The 23,530-nt window shown below is 35.8% G+C and overlaps 1 protein-coding gene across 3 annotated transcripts in view; it reads left to right on the plus strand.

Annotated features, from left to right (window-relative positions):
• Positions 1–1,140: 1,140 nt before the first annotated feature.
• stk39 (serine/threonine kinase 39) overlaps positions 1,141–23,530 on the plus strand; it is a 32,452-nt gene continuing 10,062 nt past the window's right edge. Inside the window, exons 1-14 of one of the 3 annotated variants that reach the window (XM_015370406.1) lie at positions 1,141–1,372; positions 4,222–4,334; positions 4,546–4,654; positions 6,528–6,669; positions 7,052–7,107; positions 7,951–8,060; positions 8,902–9,003; positions 9,788–9,921; positions 10,181–10,229; positions 11,563–11,628; positions 16,267–16,398; positions 16,997–17,026; positions 17,382–17,438; positions 18,075–18,136. In XM_015370406.1, the coding sequence (XP_015225892.1) occupies positions 1,273–1,372; positions 4,222–4,334; positions 4,546–4,654; positions 6,528–6,669; positions 7,052–7,107; positions 7,951–8,060; positions 8,902–9,003; positions 9,788–9,921; positions 10,181–10,229; positions 11,563–11,628; positions 16,267–16,398; positions 16,997–17,026; positions 17,382–17,438; positions 18,075–18,136 (1,262 nt within the window). In that variant the 5' untranslated portion in view covers positions 1,141–1,272. The remainder of the gene's footprint in view (positions 1,373–4,221; positions 4,335–4,545; positions 4,655–6,527; positions 6,670–7,051; positions 7,108–7,950; positions 8,061–8,901; positions 9,004–9,787; positions 9,922–10,180; positions 10,230–11,562; positions 11,629–16,266; positions 16,399–16,996; positions 17,027–17,381; positions 17,439–18,074; positions 18,137–23,530) is intronic. The other 2 variants (XM_015370407.1, XM_015370408.1) reach the window with 2 other exon arrangements.

Below are 23,530 nucleotides of genomic sequence, written 5' to 3' on the forward strand. Positions count from 1 at the left end.
CCTAACAGAGCAATTTGCTCTCAATCTGCAGGTTTAATAGTGTTTCCAAGAATTTCTAAAAATAGAATGGGAGGCAGATCTTTTAGTTATCAGGCTCCTCTCCTGTGGAACCAACTACCAGTTTTAGTCCGTGAGGCAGACATCCTGTCTACTTTTAAAGCTAGGCTTAAAACTTTCCTTCTTCATAAAGCTTATATTTAGAGTGGCTCAGGTTATCCAGTGCTATCTCTATAGTTATGCTGCTATAGGCTTAGACCGCTGGAGGACATAGGCACTCCCATTTCATCACTCTGCTTTATTTTATCTCTATTCTCCCACTCTGCAGAATCTGTTAGTTCGATCTCTAACGTTATGCTCTCTCTGCTTTTTCTCATAGTAGCTTTGCCTCGTCTGTTCCTGTTTGGCTAGGACACCATCCTGGAGAGAAACATCAGCTGTGCTGCTGCCATCAACACCTTTGTTTATAGATGTTGGCCTGTTTTCCAGTGTAGTCCTGTTTCTCTGACTGTGACTGGCTGGATGTGTTCTCTTCATCCTTTGACATGGGAGGTGGCTCGGAACTCGTCTGCCTGGCTATGTGTTTCCTGGACGGGGCCGCCTTTTACAGCTGCTTTTTGTATCTCTGCTTCTGTCTCCTTGAACCCCAGTCGGCATCGACAGATGGCCGCTCACACTGAGCCTAGTTCTGCTGGAGGTTTCTTCCTGTTAAAAGGGATTTTTTTCTCTCTACTGTCGCTACAAGCATGCTTAGTCTGAGAGATTGCATTTGAGTCAATGAGTCGATGCAATCAACTGGTTTTCCTTAGAAAGAAAGCTTTGAATCAATTTGACTGTATGATCTGGTGAACTGTAAAGTGCCTTGAGATGACATGTGTTGTGAATTGGCGCTATAGAAATAAAGTGAATTGAATTAATGTTTTTCAGACTAATTAATGGTAAATGTGACAAAATTTAGACTAGTCAGAATTTCAATGGAAATATCTGAAATTGCTATTTATTTAACCCTTGTCTAAATATAAATAGATATCTCTTAGTGAACTACTGCATCTAGTTCGATCTGGAACGTTAGTGTGGTAAAGCTGATTTTATGTTAAAACGGCCTGCCATATCCGGGTTGTTCTCAGGCAGGCAGTGTCGGTGGTGGTAGTGGCGCTGCAGCTGCCAGCTCACACTTCCACCGAGAAGCTGAGGTCAAACTTGGCTGTCTCTCATTTCTCTGTCTGTGACCGGGGCCGCATCATCACCATCATCATCACCATCATCATCATCATCATGGCGGATCAAGGCGAATCTCCGAATATCGTCCACCATCCGCAGCCTACAGCCAGCTGGCCAATTACCAGGGAGTCCTACGAGCTGCAGGGAGTTATAGGTTAGTACCCGGAGATGCGGGGTTGTTATGGTGCGGAAGCAGCAAAGGGGTACGTTGTGTCGTGAACGAAGGAGAAGGGGCCTACCGGCTTTTTTCTTTATAATAAATAAATAAAACATTTTGTATGCAGCCTACTCTCCGTGCTTTGAAATGCGGATGTAACTGCCGCTGACGGAGTCCACAGTGGATCTGCGCAGACAAGGCGGAATCAGTGTCTCTGCACCGGGGTATAAATGTCACATTGAATACAAGCAGGCACGGATTAAAGAGCCCAGAGCTGAAGAGATCGGCTACAAGTTTATTAGTTGTTACTGAAATCACAGTGTGTGCGCCCTTCCTCTGCTGGCAGAGAACACATCAAATCATCCCACATTAGAGAGGTCTACCATGGAGTTTTTAAAATGAACTAACTTTCCAGCTAGTGCTAAATGCAAAAACGTTTCAGTGTCAATAATATTATTAATAATTATACTATAACATAAATCAAACATAATTTCCAATGCAACTGCATTTTTCTTCCCTTTATAAAGTATGGGATTTTTTTTTTGAAGAACAGAAAAAACACAAATCATATAATTGTATCATTAAGTTTGTGATAGCATTTTATAGTTTGTAGATTGAATTCATAAGTGTTTAAAGTATTTCCATTCTCCCTGCCGGAACATAAAGAATTCAAATGTGACTAAAATGTGTAATTATACAAATAAAATAGCAGCATCCATTTTTTTTCCACTTTTAGTTGAATTTGGCCATAGTATTTCATCATTGTGTTACAACTTATTTATTGCATGCATCAACCTTTATTTGGATGACAAGTCATCTGCTCTATTATGGCATTCCCAAAACATGTCATAACATGATTATGCTACTCAAAGCAGCTATTTAGATGTACACAAGCTCCTTCTTCTCACTGTTTGACATAAAACAGACTAAAGTATACCTGTTATAGGTTAATTAAGATTATGATTTATTTATATTTGTTAAATGATAGAGTAATGCAATTAATTTTTAAAATTCCATTATTTTGACCGTTTACAGGCTTACAAGGAGTCCACTTATCTTGCAAATGTAGCCATTCATTAAGGGTAAAGACTAAAATTCTAGTTTTTAACAGGATATTTATATGTCTTTGAAAATGAGAGTGCATTCAGGAAGAGTAATCTGTCTTTTTATGTTGCTTTTGGAATATTGGCTTCTTCTTCTATGAGCGGCTTTTCAGGATATGTCAGTATAAAACTTATTTCACTGCTGATGTCATGCTTTATCCAGCATCTCTACATGGTAGACATGTAAGAATGAGGAAACTGTCAGATTTTTTGCGGAGTCTCTGCTTCATATCTTTGCTGATTTCCTGTCATGATCCAAGACAAGGAAGTGGTTTCGTAGGGATGATGACCTGAAATGTTTCCACAGCTCTGCCTTCACCATCTAATGTTAATGAAATAATCAGAAGCTTAAAACCCATAATAATGTAATCTCTGCATTCTTAGATTGGTGATTTGTAATTTGAGTGTGCAGATATTTTAGAAATTAAAACTCTGTATGAATCCCTCTTATTGTGCTGGTATGTAGAGATTGTGTGACAGTAAACTTCCTGTTTCATTAAAACAGGAAAAGGTTATCAGTTGAGATAAACTCAAATTTTCCTCTCTCACCTGTGTCTCATTTTTCACTATATTGCTTCCAGCTATTTCTGTGACCTCTGCTGTCTTGGTACTGTCATCTGTGTCATGTGTCTCTACAGTGAGCGCACTCCATCCAACAGGTGGAGGATATTATTGGCATGTAAAGTCTGAGTTTCTGACATTTGTAATATGAAAGCTGACAGATGCTACATGCAGAACAATCCTTGGCTATGCCTCTATTATACTCTCTGATTTAGCAAGAAGGACATCTTTGAGATGCTGGGTTCAGATCACTGTGTTTTCCATTTTACACTTAGGGATTTGCACAAGGGGCAAAAAGTTACATTTTGGTCTCATTCAGTCAGAACACAATCGTTAACCCTATTCTCTACATGCCTTTTGGCAAACCTTACACAGAACCTCTTATGGTGAATCTTCCACAAAAGCCAGATAGTTTTCCTGTCAACAGATTGTACCACCTGAGGTTTTGAGCTTTGCAGCGACTCCAACAGTACTAAAAGGCCGCTTCTCTGAATGATGTTCTGCTTTTCTGGCCTGTCAATTCATGTGGAGATTTTGTTCTGTCCTCATGACGCTGTTTGCTCACTAATGTTCTCAAACAAACCCCTGAGGCCTTTTCAGTGGGATTTATACAGAGATAAGATTACATTAATGTGAACTATAACTACCTATTAGTGGACTTCTGAAACTAACTGGCTGCACTGGAATTAATTTAGGATGTTACATTAAAAGGAGATAAACGTTTATCTCAAATACTCTGGTAAACTTTAATTATCAAAGAATAGAAATACAAAAATGCATCACTCCTTAATTAATGCACTCCTGCATGTTGGTTTATCAAATGAAATCAAAGTTGAATGCAAAGTTTGCAGTTGGGCCTTTGTCATGTTAGAAAACCTGTGGAGTTGGTAAGGAGTTGTAGAAGCTGTCCGTCATTGTTCTCACACACAGCAGTCACATCTCACATGACATAAAGCATGCCTTATCTGCCAGTGACAGTTGGCAGTGTGCTCTACGTCGCAACATTTTGATGCGGTCATGTCATCGTGTTTGAAAGGAGAGATGCACCCTGCTTGCATTTGCTCCAGTTGTCACACAAACGCCTCGAAGCGATGTTGAAATGTAAAATCCTCCAGCTGTGCATGTGACGCGAGTCCCTCTTGGCCCATATCCCCCTGTGCTGATTTGTGGCTTTGATTCCAGGCAGTGGGGCCACAGCTGTGGTGCAGGCAGCCCTGTGTACCCCTAGACAGGAGCGCGTGGCCATAAAGAGGATCAACCTGGAAAAATGCCAGACCAGCATGGATGAGCTGTTGGTGAGCACATTAATTAAATACGGGCTATTTTCTCAGCTTTGTATTTTCTTTCTCTGGGTTTTACTGCTACATTAACACTGGTAGCTGTGCACAGTATACTATTTTTAAATAATAAACATTTCTATGATCAAGATAAATCCTTAGATCTAAAAAGTTTGGATCTAGAATTTGCTTTATTTTCTTAAATGTTGTTGTTTTTCTTTTCCTGCAGAAAGAAATTCAATCTATGAGTCAGTGCAGTCACCCAAACATCGTGACCTACTACACTTCCTTTGTTGTGAAGGATGAACTTTGGGTGGTGATGAAGCTCCTGAGTGGAGGTGAGCTTCATATAATTCTAAAGAAATAATGCTAGAAATGGGAGTACAATTTATAAAAAAAAATTACATTAAGACCAATAGAAAGGTATAATATTAATACTGAGATTTTATATGAAATGTATGGTTTTTTTTAAAACCTGTGTAATCAGGCTGACTTGACAGTAGTACAGCAGCCAGGGAGTGTAAGCCATAAGGCAGGGGTCTGCAACGTGTGGCTCTTTTGCCCCTCCTCTGTGCCTCTTAATTGTGGCTATAAAGTAACAATAAGCCAATTAATAGTTTTGAATGCAGTTTAAAAACAAATACCAGTTTTAGAAGCTTTAGCAGTTTTTTAAAGGAACATTTCAGTTTAATTTTCACAATAGAATGACAGAATTGCCAGAAATATGTTTTAGTGTCTATTTTTTTGACAGTAGCTTGGCAATAATGTATTTTTTCTTCTTTTTTTTGTTACATATAAATAAAATCATATCTTATAGAAGAAAACCCACCCGTTTTATGAAATATTTATATTTTCTGTTGTTGAACCTAAAAGTACAAAAAAAATTCTTTTGGCTGTTTAAAATGTCTAAAGATTGCTTTCAGCATATATTTAACAAAAATAAGTTGTATAATAAGTCGTTTAAAATTCTTAGCTCAAAACTAGAGATGCACCTATCTGATACCTTGATCAGATATCGGCTCCGATTTTGACCAATATTCTGAAATGGATATCGGAGATCAGACCATTGGAGATCCAATTCCGTGTACTTAACATTAATCTGTTATTCCTTTCTTTTTGCTGCTTATGTATGCTTTATTTGTTCATAAGTGATGTAAAGTACATTTATATCTGTGTTCATTTGTTACCTTTTTTTAAAAACAATATTTATATTAAAAGCTAAAGCCTTCACTCACATGGAAGATATACGGTTCATTTACTAGACAATTGAATCGGATCGGTATCAGACATATGCTGTAGTCAGTGTTTTAGAAACCATCGTACTTACTGTTGCTCATTTATTCCAAATGCTTATTTCTAAATGAAAGTCAATTTTAAAATTCATTTGGAAATCAGGATCAAAAAGGCTGGGAAACACAGCATCTAAGTTGCTTTGTGTGTTGTTAGAGTTTTCACTGTTAGTGATGATTTAGGGAGCCATGTCATAAGTGAGCATTAGTGCAGTTTAACCAAATCTAGTTAGAGTTTTATATGTGAAAAAAAAAAACAAAAAGCATTTTTATGTGATTTTGGAATATTATATTTAGAAGAAACTCTTTTCTCTTTTATTGGGATCCTCCTTAACATGCTTAATTTCATAACTTTGTGGACAGCTTGGGTCTGTGGCAATGGCCTCTCTGGAGGATGTCAGTAACTGTTGGAGAGTCATCCCACAGCCTTTCCACTAACTGTTATTATCACATAGCATTGTTATATTAAAAGATCCTTGGCCTTGTGTTTTTAATTTAACATATTAATTGTAATAGTTGTGCAACCTAATTCTGTTAAGGAAGGAAATTCAGTAGAAATTTCCGAGTTTAAGCAACACCTAGTACCACCTACCAAAATTTGGTTTCAGTCAATCACTGTAACAAATGAAACAGCAGCAGATGCCATAGGAAAATATAAGTTACACTTTAATGCTCCTGCAGGCAAGAATCCACAATCATAAAACTTAACAGTAATTTATATTTGAACTATATACCTGAGTGTGTTATTATAATGATGTGTTTTATTTATGTGAAATCATAAATGTTTTCCAAAGAAATCTCATCTACTGAGATGCACAACTATTTGCTATAATATTATGTTCTTGCAGGTCTCAGTTAAAAAGACATTAAAACATGTGCTACTGTTTGCAAAATATTTTTTCTTGTGCCTTGTGTCGTCTAGGCTCCATGCTGGATATAATTAAACATTCAAGCAAAGAAGAGGATAAAAATCTCAGAGCTTTTGATGAGCCCATTATTGCCACGATATTAAAGGAAGTTCTAGAGGGCCTGGACTATCTCCACAGAAATGGACAGATTCACAGGTAACACTTTAGGCTTGCTGTCATTTATTCTTTCTAAATTAAAGGTCATCCTAATAAAAAGCTACCCTGAAAAATGTTTTGGTGAAATAGTTACTTGTTTTTTTTGAAAGCCAAAAAAAGCAAACATCAAAGAAATTGGGATGAAACTGATTAATGAGCGGCAAAAGTAAAATCCTAAACTGAAACAAAGTGCTCTTTGTGTTGTTCTGTGCGCGTCCTGGATTTCAAGGTCAGTTTAAGTGGGGGGGCGTAAACGTCCATAAGCCCCTTGGGCAGAGTTCTAGATTGTCATGGTCAGTGGGATCTGTTAACATGAATCGAAGAATTGATGCCCTTGCATGTGCTGTGATGTTTCATTGAATTATTGTTTTGTTGACCTCAGGGATGTGAAAGCTGGAAACATCCTGCTGGGAGAAGATGGATCTGTTCAGATTGCAGGTTTGTTGTATTATTGCTTTCTCCTCTGCTTGTTTTCTTCTTAAAGGGCCTTCCTAATTTACAATACAGGTTAGAGCATTCATTTCTGAGGTTTAAATGGATCTATTTTTTAAAATCATATTTGCATCACTTTGACTGCATTTATTTGAAAAACAAAAAACAAAAAAAACTGCTTAGATTATGTATTTATGGGTGAATTTTAGTTTCTGCATGGCACCCAAAACTATTTTACTTTATCTGGTGGCAAGCATCAATAATCTGCAACATTTGGGTTCAGTTCAGGAATTGAAATGGAAAGTTTTCACTATCTTGAAGTGGAATTTCCATGATTCATCCAGGGCATGGAAGATGTGAGGACAGGTTTTTCTGCATAGCTTTTACAGAGGATGTTCCTGGTTTGGGTAAAATTCCATATAAGAAGGAATGTGGCTCCATGGACCGGAATTCAAAACCAGATATTTACAGTTTATGTTATTTTGATGACTTGGACATCTGTAGTATTGATTATGCTGGGTTGGTCAGCTGGAATTAAAGAGGGACGGTTTATCCCATGATAAGAGGGAGCCTTGTCACGCCAGTATGGATCTGTCACCATCAGAGCACAACAAAACGACCGAAATATTAGAATTCTTTTGAATTAAAATCTGAAGGAAAATTGACCATCTTTTTAACCCTGTTTTAACATAAATCTATATTTTATTAAGAATATTTAACAGTAGTTCTGCCTTTTATAAATTTCCACTAAGTGTCTAAATCCAGCAAACTCAAATATTATTTAAATGTTCCTGAAAAAAAATCTCATTTTTGTTTGTTGGTATCAGCTTTTTGTTTTGTTCTATACAGATTTTGGTGTAAGCGCTTTTCTAGCTGCAGGGGGCGACATGACGAGACACAAAGTTCGAAAGACTTTTGTTGGGACGCCGTGCTGGATGGCTCCAGAGGTGATGGAACAGGTGAGTCTCATTTTAAATGACAATGGCTGTTGATTTTGAAATATATTCTCCTCTGTGATGTTTGTTTTGACCTTAATATCTTGAACTTCCATCAGTTGCTTCCATAGTTATTGGCTTCTACTGTAGAGAACGATAAAGCACATGCAAATAAATTTATATTTAATTTGAGTAGCATAGACTTATAATAAAATAAGTCATGATCTACAATCATTGTCCTGCCCACTTCATATGTTGACATAAAAAACCTTGGTCCGTATTTAGTATAATAGGTCAAATTCCCTGTTCTTAGCTGTATTAAATTATTGCTTTGACTGCAGGTATGGGGGGGCATTTACAAGTTGCTACTTTTCCTTAGCCACTTTCAGACATGTCATGCATACCTACCATATGTGATTGGCATGTTCTGTTATCCTTTTTTCTTGGCAAAACAGGAAATCCCAAAAATCACTGATTAAAAATTCTATGAGACTTTGATAAATGTTTTGTGTGCAAAAAAAAGAAAAGTAAGCCAGATTTCTCAACTGACAAAATAACAAAAAATTAATTAAGAAGGGATCAAATAAAAAAAAGAATACATTTGAAAAATAAACAGTAGCAAGAAGGAATATTAGAACATCAGCTTTCGACCTGGGATCTTGTTCAAATGTTTTTGTTTTTTTTTAACATTAGATGATTTAGGCTTTTACAGAACTTTATCTGGCATGTGAATACATACAGAAAACGTTATATGCCCCTAATGTTTGAGTTATACTGATCACTAAAAATGTTGCTTTTAAAGAAATCTACTGAGATATGAAGGCCTTACATAAACCTTATTATTTATATGACTTCACTTCTGCAGGTTCGAGGCTATGATTTCAAAGCAGATATTTGGAGTCTTGGAATTACAGCAATAGAGTTAGCAACAGGCTCTGCACCTTATCACCGCTACCCTCCAATGAAGGTGAGTGTTATGGACAAAGCATTCATTCATTTTTTTAGATTTGCACACAATATCAACATTAGCATCTTTTTTAGCCGATGTTGGTCATTATTAATCATATGATATCACTCCAATAAGTAGAATGGGGCCGATGTTAACAACCAGTGTATTTTCCATCTAGTTACTGCTGTTTTTGTTTCAGGAGGGGGTGGGGAGGGGATTGGTCATGTGACAGTGATGCAGTGGAGGATTATGGGTGTTTTACTGAAACAAAGCAATGTCAGAGCTGTGGTTAGTGTTTCATAGTTTCCAAAGGGTGGGGAGTACATACTGTGGCATCTGCCCATAATGACAATATTAATACTTGATATTTATATCTGCCCAGATTTTTCATATGGGTGAATCCCTTATTAGTTTTATTGTATTAATTTACTTGAATTGCCATAATAAATAACAAGACCCATAGGTCTTAGCCATCCAGTAGCATCCAGTCTTATGCACAGATTCATATTCAATAACATCAAGATTGATTTGGCCCTTGTCATATTACAATGTTTTCATGTCCAGTGCAGAATGCCAGTGAGTAAACAACTAAGTAAAATCATGCAGTTTCATTAGTTCAAACATTTTTTATTCCCTCTTTCTTTTAAAAATCCAAATATGTAATAAGATGTCATGTATCTGAAAAATCCTTCCTTTATTTCCTTTTTTTTTTTTAATCTATCCCAACAAGTTTTTCTGTGGCTGCTGTTTGGACATGTGGGTGTTTAAAAAAACAAACAAACAATATTCTTTATGCTTTCAGGTTTTAATGCTTACTCTACAGAATGATCCACCCACCCTAGAGACGGGTGTTGAGGACAAGGAAATTCTCAAAAAATATGGAAAATCATTTCGAAAGCTTATAACAATGTGCCTTCAGAAAGATCCTGCAAAAAGGTTTGTACCAAGACATATACCATTAGATCTGTCAAAGATTAGAGCCGAGGCAGTGTGGGCTCAATGATGAGTTGAAACTTTTAGAGTGCTCCATTTCTGGACATTTATAGTCATTACTTTTCTTTCAACGCCATACAGTTTAACAATCAAAGCCTTTCTTAAGTTTGCATTACTTATCTTAGAGCTCTTATTTTTATGAGCACTCTTGAGTCTATTATTTTAGTTTTTTTCCAATGGCATTTCTCTGTTTTATCTTTAGGCCTACAGCATCTGAGCTTTTGAAGTGTAAATTCATCCAAAAGGCTAAGGTATGTGTTTCATCTCAAATATGTGGCGTACTGTCTCTGTTTGGTTTTGTTATGAATATTTTGCTTGTGGAGAGAAGCCAGCTGTTCAAGTGGCTCAGAACGTGCGCTCTGGAAGATTTGTGCTTATTTCTGATGGTTACTCATGATTTCATTCAGCACATATTAAGATATTCTCAAAATATGTAAGTTATACCTGCCTGTTGCGATTCAGCTGTGTTGTCATGCAAATCTTCCCCATGGATGCCTGCACAGTCATAGAGGAAATTGCCAGGTTGACATTTATGCAGCAGGCAACTATAGTATCTAACATAAAAAAAAGTTAAGCCACAAAAAAAATCGTTGCTTAAGAACCTGCTTCTTCATAGTGCATCTTCACAGCATAATAACGTAAAGCATAGTGAAAGGAAAGGGTGTGGGAGTGTGGAGTAGAAGTATTCAGAACTACTAGAGGCTCGGGTTTATCAATGGAGTATTTAACTGGTTTGCATTGTTAAATCTGGCATCTTCTTCTTGACAATCCACATAGATTCTCTGTTTTGTACATTTACAGGTCATTTCAACACAGCTAATAACAATGCAGGTAGTACTTTTTGGTGTACAGGTACCAAGTTGTGCTGGAAAATAAAATGCACATTTCCATAATGCTTGTCAGAAATGGGCTTACATGTTTACATTGGATTAGGAATTGATAAACGAGTGGAGCAACTCCGGGAGGTAAAATGATTTTTCGAATCATCGCTTACTGTGGTATCTTCACCTTCCACCTTAAGCAACTTGGATTATGTACCTCTTCACTACTTCTCCAGATTTTGGGAAAAATAAGTGAAACATTGTTATTGCGTTGCATTTAAAGTATTCCTGCAGCTGTAAGCCACATGACATCTCTGAAGAGTCACAAGCCTTATTCCATAAAATGATAGCTATCAGAACTTTAGATAATTTGCAGATTTGACAGCATGATGGATGGGTGATTATCAGCGTTGTATTGGGTAGAGGATGCACATTTCAGTTGGGGTCTAATTTAGCTGTAATTTGCTGCAGAGGGTGTAACATTTTCAGATGTAGAACATGGATAATCTCTAAATTAACTGCCAAATATCCTCTTGCAATACTGATTAAATTAAGACTTTAAATATGATTTAGAAAGATTAATCTTAAGGTCTCACTGTTCACCCTCCAGCTGATTCACTTATCATGTGTTCTTTAAACTTCCATGTCCAATGTTTGCTAAAATCTGAATGCTTTTTTTTACAGATAACTAACCACTTGTGGTTTTCATGCCTTATTATTCAGCTCTGATCATTTTTTTGTGTCGCCTTATTTCATCTTGCAGAACAAAGAATATCTTGTTGAAAATCTTTTAAGTCGTGCACCAAAGATTTCTCAAAGAGCAAAAAAGGTATGTTTAAATGTTTTTTTGCCACATGTATGAACATTGTTCTTGCTTAAACATGAAGAAAACATGTGGATAGGTAAACTACTTTCAATCAGGACGTTGAATTTACAGTCAACACAACGTATGCACTCTGTCTTCTTTTGGCACCTTCAACACCTTTTGCCCTGTTGTGTAGATTACGTTAAAATGCGGGCCACAATCACATAAGAGTCACGCTGTGCGGATCCACTGAGCCAAGTGTTAGGGTCACTTTAAGAGCAGCTTCCTGCATATGTCAAGACAAACCTGGATAAATGGATTGTTAATATTAGGTTGAAAATCTGTTATGGGGAACTTGGAGGAAGTGCAGTTTTTTAGGCACAGCTGATGTCGACTTTATATAATAATCCCCCTGGATGCCCGGGACTCAATGGGATCAGAGGTCTGGGCAGCTGAGTGGAGGGGTGGAAATTCACTGACATGGTTTAGACTAAATAGAGGGCATAGTAGACAGCATTAGTGTGTGTGACGTTGCAGTTACGCACAAACGGGTAAGATGTCAGGAGATTGTTGATGGTTTATGTGTAAAATACAGACTGAGCTTTGGTAACAATAACAGAGGGAAATGATACAGGCTTCTATAATATTCAGGAGTTCTACTACAAGCACAAATGCCACGCTTTGCTAATTAACAACCGTACTATTATGTAAATTTAAAAGAAAAAGAAGCTTCAGTTTTTCAGAATATAACCTTGTTGGCCTTTGGATTTAGACATTTTTAAAAACAAGGAATACTGACATGGCTGCTCAGTGGAACAGTGTGTAGCTCTGCTGCCTTGCAGCAAGAAGGTTCTGGGTTCGATTCCCGGCCCTGGGTCTTTCTGCATGGAGTTTGCATGTTCTCCCTGAGCATGCGTGGGTTCTCTCTGGGTACTCCGGCTTCCTCCCACAGTCCAAAAACATGACTGTTAGGTTAATTGGCTTCTCTAAATTCTCCTTGGGTGCGAGTTTGTGCGTGAATGGTTGTTTGTCTCTATGTTGCCCTGCGATGGACTGGTGACCTGTCCTGGGTGTACTCCGCCTCTCACCCATTGACTGCTGGAGTTAGGCACCAGCACCCATTGCGACCCCACTTGGGAGTAAGCTTGTTAGAAAATGGATGCATGGATGGATGAATACTGACATGCAAAGGTACTTTTGGGCATTATTACATATTTGGGAAAATGTTGTCTTAGCAAGTCCCTTTACATTTGCAGTGCTATGCAAAAGTTTTAGTTTTTTTTTTTTTTGGAATGAGGCTCTATTAAAGAAAATGTTGCAGCAAATAATGTTTTTGGTGCTTTTAGATTTCATAGTCTAAATAACTGGAAAGGTTTGAAGCTAATGTCCAGTTTGTTCTGTTACTGCTGTTTTATTCACCTTCAAAATTATTTAACCTTTGAGCTGATTGTTCACCAGGACATAGAGGAATACTTTCACAGGAAGTGAAAGTAGGAGCCTCTACAACACCAGAGAATTTCTGGTATAAAGCACCTACTTGAAACAAAACATGAAAATAAAATCTCTTCTACTATACAAGTATAAAAATCCTTCAAAATCCATAAAATACATTTCCCTTTAATACTTATATTTTAGGTGAAAACAGAAAAAACACCAGTGTAGGGCCATCCGCTACCTCCTTTTCCTGTGGTAACCCACCCAAGTCTAACAGCATTTTGAGTCTTAGAATTGTCTTAATCTGGTAAAAGTCTTCTTTTCTCTGGGTTTGGTATGACTGGCTGTCAGCTTCTTGGAAGAAACTAATCTGGATTTATTTATTTTATTTATTTTGAATGAGCAAGTCAGAGCTATCTACTGCAGGCTGAATATTGCCTGCTTAGCTTTTAAACAGAACCATTTTGCACAAGGTCTCAATTCTGTTTTTCAAAGCTTATTAATCTGGGTCCCTGGATGAGGATTTTCGTTTTTGAATCCGCTTATATAACGTTTCTTCAGACTTTTCAAAGGTCAAAGGTTTTCTTTTGCAATTTTATTATTTTGTATTTACAGATGACTCAAATTATAAAATGCTCTAAACGTTTGACAAAACAGTAGTATGTCTATATGACAATGTAGCAAAAACAAAACTTAGATTTGCTTTTAAGCACTTTCTTTTTGCGCAGTCTGCTGATAATGACAGAATTAGTTCCCCTTTCTATAAACGGAGGCCATCAGATACAGTACAAAGACAACTTGAAATGAAGTTGAACAGTGGTGTCAGGCCCCACTTCCCTGCATGTTTCAGATGTGCCCCTGCTCCAGCAGACCTAATTTAATGGTTTAACAACAGAAAGGGCTTCTGTTGTCGACTAACAACTTAAAGTGTAATGCATATCTCGTGTTTTGTGTCAGGATTTTTGAAACAAATCTGCTTCCATTTCTTAAAAACCTGAGTTTAAGATACTGCTCATCTGCTTTGTTTATTATCTAATTACATCCTGCATTATAACAGATATAATCCATTACAATGACTTGGTAGTTTAATAAAAAAAAGGATAAAACTAGAGGAAATGTTTAAAATTTTATTGTAAAAGTCATTGTTAAATGATTACTAGCTTTCTGTAAAGAATGAAACATTGTGCAGGATTCATGCAGTTAAAGTAAGGTTGAATTCTGTTGATGACTTTGGTTGTAGGAGGTTTGCATCAGAGGTGATGCCCTTGCTATTTTTTGTGTCTTTGGCTAAAAGTCATCTAGAATTATTAACTCAGCAACATTGCCCAAAGCCTACAAAGACAGGCAGTACTGCAGAAACTCTACCACCCCAGGATATTGTGACCTTAACTGCTCGCAAACCGCTCCGTTTGCCTCCTCTCTTTGCACAGTCTCCTTAAATCTCTCGACCTTCTTAATCTGCAGCATTTCCCCTCGGCCATTTCACTCCTGTTGCTTGGCATTCTGGGGTTTTATGCTCCTACTGGTGTTAGTTTGTCATGCTGAAAATATTGCCGTCTAGGGAACTAAAGCTGATAGAGTTTAAGAGAAAAGACCTCGAGCTGTACAACTAGAACACCTCACCTCTCATTTTACAAAGGAATGAGAAGGAGATGACAGATCCTGTCAACAGGAAGGTAATCAAATATGTTATCTAATGTTTGGAATTAAAGCCATAAAAACAAATACTGGATGGGAAAAATATGTGGAAATGTTAGATCAGGTAAGGAATGTTGCATATAAGAATTTAATGTTAATAAAAGCAAGTTTTTTTTTTTAGTGGGGTGGGTTATTTTTGAGGAGAATAATCAACCTAACCAGCAGATGGCGCTCAACACACACAAAATATCCTTCAAAATCTGCTTTTTAAATGTTCAATACTGCAACAAATGTGAGGATGAATGATCAATTTACTACATGATAACAAAGCTCCAGAAACATAAAACAGATTTATAGTGAGTTTTATTCTATGGTCTAGTGGGTATTCAAAAACTTATTGAACTCAAAACGATGTTTTCTAAAGGCTAACTCTGAAAAAAGCTATTAATCTAGAATTTGCCAATCAGTCTGGATTTGTTTTGGTCAAGTACCAAGAGCACAACTGTGGGAGCATTTGTTTAAAGAAAATATTGGTAAGCTCTATAATGTTTACCCAAAATACCTTAGAATATGAATGTCTTGTAAGATCATATCATGAACATTTTATCACATTGCAGCCAAAATTTGAAAAGGATTTTATTTCCATCTACCAACAGTAATAACAGTTTCAAAAAATCTCTTTGTAAATACAGCATCTCTCAGTTTTATAGCCAAAGCTGATATCACCATATATTTCTGAATATCACTCAATTCGATATAATTTCGATTTTTACATAAACAAAATAAAAGTCTCAAAAAGTCCAGCACAGATTCCTGCACAAATATACAACAATTATTTGACCATGTTCATAAAACTCATTCAATAAGATATTTTAACATGTTTTAAACTGAAACCGTAAAAATACTCTAACATTCTGTAATCACAGACTTTAATGTATATTGAATTGTTGAATTGATTGAATAAAATTTTTTTGGACATATATCTGATATAGAATTATTGTCCACCTCTTTTTAAACAAACTAAATCAGTTTCAGGAAAGAGGAAAACTGTTACTTTTAAGTGATTTTTAAATCCTAACAGTACAGTATTCATTTGCTACTATAACCCCCTTTAAATAGTTCCCCCTCAATAAAATAAAAACTTACCATCATCTTTAAAAAAAATCCCACCCACAGTAAAACATAGGGTTGGTGCTCTTCTTTAGCAGAGAAAGACAGGGAGAAGATGGAAGGATTGAAAGGAGCTAATTATATGGAAGTCTTGGAAAAAAGCCTTTTTAATGTTCGCAAAAAAACCTGCAGGTTCCATGACCCTAAATATGCAGCCGTAATTCGTTTTAGAGTTAAAAGCTAAAAACTTCCGGCAAAAAGGTTTGGACGATAGATGTGCAAAGCTGGTGCAGCCCAAAGACATGTTTTCAAATGTAAAAAAAAGTGTCCACCCCTCAATAACATGAAAACATCTCCAAAAGGTGCAGGTTTTTGATTATCATCTGTCGAACTACAAAGTTCATGAGCCACGAATACATGCATACATGTGAGCTTGGTGGAAAGAACCCTTTAATATTAATGTGTGTTTCTCTGATAAAGGTGAGGAGAGTCCCCGGCTCTAGTGGCCACCTGCACAAGACGGTAGACGGAGACTGGGAGTGGAGCGACGACGAACTGGACATGGGCAGTGAGGAGGGTAAAGCGGCGGTGAATCAGGGCAGGGTACGTGAGGTACTACAACTAGACTACTTTCTTTCATAAAAAAAGTAGAGAGTTACAGAGCAAGGTTGCATCAAAACAAGTTATTCTGGTGTTTTATGTGAAGCAAAAACCAGCATGAAACCTTCCCCCTCTGTCTTTGACACCACTCATTCCTTCCCTAGTTGATCAGTTAGTTTTGTAGATAGCAGATGGCTGAGAGAGTCTGTCTAGAGTTTACTGTAATGAGCTGGAAGATGGTTATAAGTATAGCAGGCAGGGGGAAGCAGGGGGCATTGATCAAAGAGCCCTTTGATGAAGATGACTAGAGAAATAGCTGTAATGTGTGATGTAATAAATCACTTTTAAGTACTGAACTAAAAAGTAAATTGCTGCTGAAGGAATATCACTTAGATTTCCTTTAATTTATCTCTGGCATGCTGAGTAGAAATGGTTTCACCATTAAAGAATGAAGAAGTAGATACTGACAGAGATGTGAATGAGATGCAAAACGTGGAAAATGAATGAAGTGTGTGTAATTGATTATTATGGCTCTAACTTTCTAAAATGTGTGATTGTTATCAGTAGCAGAATGGATGAACATGTGAATATGTTTTTTTTTTTCCTCCAGTCACGAAGGGTCAAATATGAGGCCAAAGACGTAAGTTAGATCCTCGTCTTATATCTTTAAAATTAAATTAAAATTCAGAATATTTTTCTCACTTTTCCTTTAGTAAAGAGGCGTTTAGTTATCCCATAAAAACAGCAAGTTGTGCAGCATTACAGCTAGAAATCTAGTTGAAATGCAATTTTTAGAATATGATTTTTGTTAGAATTAAAAGAAAAACCTTAAATTTAGGGCAATTTCACCTACATTTTGTGTACATTTTCATATTTTTTTGTAAATATTTTAAAGCCTTATATTGTTTTTATCCATATTTTTCTGGGGTTTTTTTCTAAGATGATCTTTAAATTCACAATTTTCACAACTATGCCTCTCATCTTCTTCCTCCTAGAATGAGGAAGATGCCAACAATGTCCCTATAGAAGGCTTGTCTGTTCAGCATCCCCAGGTGAGGGATTCAGCAGAAGCAGCACTAATTTGTCATGATTCAATGACCTTGATGCTGCAATGATTGTCTGTGTGTGCATAAAGTACATGTGCAGCTGTGTGTGTGTTAGTGTGTCTGTCTGTGTGTCTAAATGTGAAAGTATCTGTCTCTAGGATGGATGCTCTCAGCAGTAATAACTCACAGAAAATGGCTGTCTGCCTGATAGTGCCAGCACAGTGGCCTAGGTGTATCTCAACTAAAGACTTACTACCATTACTAACACATTTTTGAAGGCTTTTGTCATTGTTAAGGTGAGCCAGAGCAGTTTTAGTGGTGGTCTTATGTCCCACTTAGAAATGAACTGGGCAGCTATATCTTATCTGCATTTTTAAATCTTTCTCACATAAATGATAAAAAATAATATAGTGTCATAATAGTATCGTATGACTATCACATATTATACCTTTGTGCCTTGTTCCTTTGCTTTTTCCCTTTAAAATTTCCCTTAAGATAAAAAAAAAAGTGGATTCAGTCTTACTGTTTATTATAGATTTGTCTCTTCATTCTGAAAACATGCTAATTTTCCATTGCATGACGTAATTTTTTATAGCCTATCAGACATAAAAACAGATTAATTCCCAGGTATTTTTGATGCAGGTGGAGCCATATGAGAATACACCCTTCATTGAAGGTCCTATGAACATGGTACTACGACTACGGTAAGGCTCAACATAGTTTCCTATATTAGTCACATGGCAAAATACATTCAGTATCTCCGAAAATTATTCCTTAAATTTTCCAATTTGAGACTGAAACATTTATTAGACTTTTTGGGGAAATTCTTAAAAGTGGAATGCTTTAGTTGTAATGCCAGCAGTCAATACTTTTGTTGAGACAGTTTTAATTGCAATAACACACAAAAGTCTTTAGAGGTACAGTACGCCTAGAGACTTAGATATGCTAACTTTGCACATGATGACACTAGAATCTTTGCCCTTTGTGAAATAGTTTGTCTATTCAGATACTATGAAGAGAGGTTTCAAAAGAACTTAGGTATGGTATTTGATGACACTAACACTTGAATGTGATTTTCGTCTAAATTCCTCCTTGATAGTTTTAACTGTAGCCCAGTGTTTGTGCCAAAAGCTAAATGTCGTCTGGAATCATAAGTTTATGATAAGGTTTCCCTTCGTCTGGTTTATCAGTTACGTTGATATTAAAACCTAACCCTGCTTTGAACTTTTCTTGCAGCTTTTCCATTACTTTAAAGTTCTATTCCTTGGTCTTTGTGCTGGTGAAGATTCCCAGTCATCCAGGTCATAGTCATTAAAAAAAAAAAGAAATTAAAAACAATCCACTGGACTTTGTTTCCAAGTTTGAAGACGTTTCGCTTCTCGTCCGGGAAGCTTTTTTAATTCCAAATGTTCTTTGTAATGCTGTGTGCTTAGACCTCTAACGGATTCCCTTCCAGATTTTTTCAACTAAAAAAAATGTAAATCTACATAAGTCATTTTTTTAATAAAAATAAGTGCATTTTTTCTTGAATTGAGGACGTAAGGGAGACTCTTTGCCAATGGAACAAGACAATTCACATTTACAATAAGCAAAGAACAATTGCAATATCTTATTTCAAGTGCATTATATCCAATTATCTTATTTTAAGATTAAAAATCCTCATTCCATTGGCAAATCATCTTATTTACCTAATCTAATTAAGGGTAAATACACTTAATTTAAGAAATTTTTTTCTTTATTTTGATAGTGTCACACTATTAAAGACAAAAGATGGCAAATGTTTCATTTTTGTTTTTAGAGTAAATGGGAGCTTAACACAAATGCATGGGGCACTTTTCAGATATTTATTCATTCACAATGAGGTGCATTAAAAGTTCAGTCATCCCAATAAAATACATTGAATTTTGTGATACAGAAATTGCTTCTATAAACAGCACTTTGAAAATTGTAATTTTTCTCCAATATCTTCTCACATCTTGTGAAAATTCAGCAATGTAACATAAAACATTGGAATATAAATATGTCTTTTAAGTGTTTTTTTCTTTAAGTCGCATTCTTTATCTCAACCGTAACAACAAGGCATTTTATTATTGCATGAACTGGAAATATGGCTGTAAGTTACTAGGTTTTATATGCTGCATTTGCTTTCACTTACTTTCCTTAACATCACAGTCTTTTTTCTGGCATGTATCCATATGTTGAAGTGAAGAATTACCATTCAGCCAGTAATTTAATGCTAAATACTCTGCTGGTAATAGTTGACTAAATTCAGTAGCTCAGTTTGATATACAGTTAAAGGTAAAAAGTGATGTTACATGTTATCTACTCTGTTGATCGTTTTAAAAGAAACGTAGATTAAGCTAACCAGAATTTGACGCATAGAAATGGACAACCGATTGTAGGTTTTTGGATTGTTCACAGCCTCCAGCTCCCTGGTGAGCCAGTTGCCAAGTGCTGATACGCTCATGCAGACATCTAAGGGCCCCCCTCCGGGCGTCAGGCACAGCACAGATTTTTTCGTATTTATATTCAGCAACAACACATACTTTAGGTCCAAAAACAACAGGTGGCAGCTTGCTGTTTACTGGAAAGAGTGAGCACTTCAGTGTTCAGCACTCTGTTTCCTTTAGCTCTATAATGTAGTTGTGCTTACATACAGATAAAAACAATCAACATAATAGACCCAATAAAGCGAAAGCATCTTGTTTTCTTATTCATTTAGCAATAGCATCTGTGAAACAAATTTTAATTAGAAAGACTAATGTGAATAAAAAAAACACATAAACTATAGATGTTATTGAAAAAACTTCCATGATGCCATTATCAGCCTTTACTCCAGCCATGTTTTTGGTTTATTGAAGCAATATCCTTTTGTTTGATTTGAAAACAATAACAAATTTATCTTATAATAAGGAAAACTCTCTTTGTATTATAAATGTTTCTTATGTCATATTTAATGTTTTTTTTTTCAGTTTTTTATAATGAACTAATTTCAGCAAACTTGATTTTAGAAACTGAATTAAGGCTTTATTTCACAGTTCACATTTTATTTACTCAGCTTACATTTTATGGCAATTTTGACTTCATTACAGATCTAATGTGTGTCTGATTTTCATTTCTCTGCTCTGAATAACATAAATTAGAATGCATATTTTTGGTTAGTTTTAGCTGTTTTCCCATTGACATATGTATTGTAAAGCAACCCTTAATCATTCGTAATCGTACTAAGTATGGTGTGGCTAGTGGGCAGCTGAGGTGCAGATGTGCAGCTTAAACTTCACCTTTTCCAGACCAAACAACGTGTAGCTCTTTAGTAAAATGTTTCGGAAGAAAAACTAGACAGATAGAAAAAAACCTTTGTCGGTTTGTAGAAGTACAGCTAAAGAGAACTTATACTGTTCAGCATATACTTTCCCAGTGTTGCAAAAAAAAAGTGGTGTTTCCTTAGATATATTTCCAGTTTTAAAGATATAATAAAAATGAAATTTAATGGAAATATTTTTTTCCAAAACAATGTATTACAAATGGGTTCAAAACAGAATAATAATTCTGTAAAAAAAACTTTTAATTCCTGGATTTCTCAGTTAAAAATAAACATAGAGTTGCTCTTCATATGCAGGTGAGGAATGTTTCAAACAGTTTTTGCCATTAAGATTTTTTAGAGGAAAATAGTCGACAACAGCACCATTCTGATTATTTTAAATTGGATTTAGAGACAGCATTTAGAAGTCCTGGAAAAACGGCTACAAACAATTTAAAGTGGAAATATGGTTGTCATGTCATTGAATTTTAAATATTCAATACAAGACAGAAGCAACTGAATCCTGGGCTCACATTTCTCTGTGCTTAAAACAACCTGGTATAGGAAAGACAGACTCACATAAATGTTAGCTGTGCTAGCTAGACATCGTGTTATTATTGCTTTTTAGAGCAACATGGTTATTTATTCTGGTCATTGATCCCAAGCTGTATCAGCCAATCATCTGAACAGACATCCTAAACTACATATTTAACATATTTAATTTAAGGATTATTTTGACAGACTTCCTTTTACCTTTTAAAAGGATACACTTGAGTCAATGAGATGGAGAATGTAGACTGAAAAATTTGAGGCTTTGCAAAACAGGGGCAAGAATATTCACAATTTTATAACAGATGTAGGTATTAAATATTACATCTATAGCTTTATGGTAGCTTTAAGAGCCATTATTATGGTGGTATATGGTACATATTTTGAAGGATTAAATCATTTTGGAAGCATTTGGATAAAATTGAATTAGGCGAACCATTTAAATGTTTGTGCTTGTACCATTTTTGTTGCCTCTTGTGTTTTTATTCTTTTGCTTAATCTAGTTTGTATAATTTCAACTTAAAAGTTGGCAAAGCCGTCAAACTGAATCTCCAAGATCTGATATTTTCTGGCCAGAAAGTGCACCATGAAAGCTGATCGCTGATAATATTAAACTCTTCAAATTTTATGATGATCCCTTCATCAATTCCATCCTATGAAGGGCATCCATGTTAGACAGTGGCTGCATGGACTATCCAGTATTTTCCAGTTTTGTGTGGCTCTAAAAATCTTTGGTTTTATCTAGAATCTAACAATAAAAAAGACTCAAAATAACCAAGATAAAGTCAGAGGGAGAAAGAAGAAGGAGGCTTTTTAAAAGGGAAACTGGATTTTCTAAAATGGACTGTCAGCTGTTCATTTTGCATTCAGTTTGTATCACAAGTCAGAGATTTTATCTAGAAATCTAGTTTAGTGTGTTCTTCCAGCAAGTTGGGAAATCTGTGGAATTTGCTAATTTTAGTGCAAAAAAACCCATAGAAGTAATTTAATTATGCCGATGATAATATTTATATACAGGAAATTAGACCTGCATCTTTCAAAATTTACAAAATTATATATAAAGGTGTTAAGTTGAAAACAATAATTTATCAGTTTTTATTTATAAAAAGGTGTATAATATATATATATACTTATACTCTACTTAATATTTAATTGAAAACATTTAGTTTGGTATTACAGAAGTCAAACAAACCCTTCCTATTCCTAACTGGCTATATATTTCCAGTTGTGTTTTGAAGATTTCAGGTCCAAGTCTTTTAGGTCAGACAGACTTCCTCAGCAGCCCTTTAATATTTTCTTCCCTTTGCATATCACTTCCAGCCAGAAGAAATATTGGGGTAGAATTAAAAGATTAAACTTCAATCTGCCAGGGGTGTGAAACATGGGAAGGTTTACTTGTGTTAAGTTTCAGGTATATTTTTTTTTAGCACTTTTTATTTTCTTTATTGTTTGAACATATAAAATTGGGATAAACTTAACATGAACAAACATATCTTTCACTCACCATTCAGACTGCTTTTTTTCAAAAAACAGCATTTTTTTTTTTTTACAGATAACATATATTAAAACTGCTATGTTTTTATCTTTTTAGCTTCAACCTTTCTCTTTTGGAAAATACAGATTTTAAAAAACTAAGGTCCAAACTGATTGCTGCATCTTTACCTGTCGGTTCTACTGTCGGCATGTGGAAGCTGGCCTTTACAGATAAACAACTGAAACGTCCTCAGTGGGTCGACTGTTATATTCTCCATCATTTTTGAAGGTTTGAAATAAGGTTATATGCACTTCCTACACATATGACCAAAATAAAACCGTGTTGGTGGTGCTGCCTTTTCTGTGATTCTTCAGAATCATTGTTTGTGTTTTATGCTGCCCCTAAGTGATCTAAATGAATGCTGCAGAGTTTCAGCACTTTAAACTTGGGCAGTTGTTTGATCATCTAATGGGTGTTGCCACATTTATTAATGCAAAACCAGGCCAGTTTCTTTAAAAATAACAGTAGTCATGGTGTCTCATAACATAGTGAAACTAAAACAGAGCTTAGACTATTTTACAAGGTGCTGTTTGTAAAAAAAATCATTTTACATTAATTGAGGTATGGCTTCAATTTCCTCTCAAATGTGGCATATATGTTTGTGGAGCGATTTATATGAATGGACATAAAACCAAAATAATCTTTTGCCAGAAGAGGTTTTCAGTTTTAACAATATAAAGTCCTGCTTGCCTCCTAAACCACAGACTTCTGTAA

The sequence above is a fragment of the Cyprinodon variegatus genome, unplaced genomic scaffold (assembly GCF_000732505.1).
Source record: "Cyprinodon variegatus isolate N-32 unplaced genomic scaffold, C_variegatus-1.0 Scaffold46, whole genome shotgun sequence".
Taxonomy (NCBI): domain Eukaryota; kingdom Metazoa; phylum Chordata; class Actinopteri; order Cyprinodontiformes; family Cyprinodontidae; genus Cyprinodon; species Cyprinodon variegatus.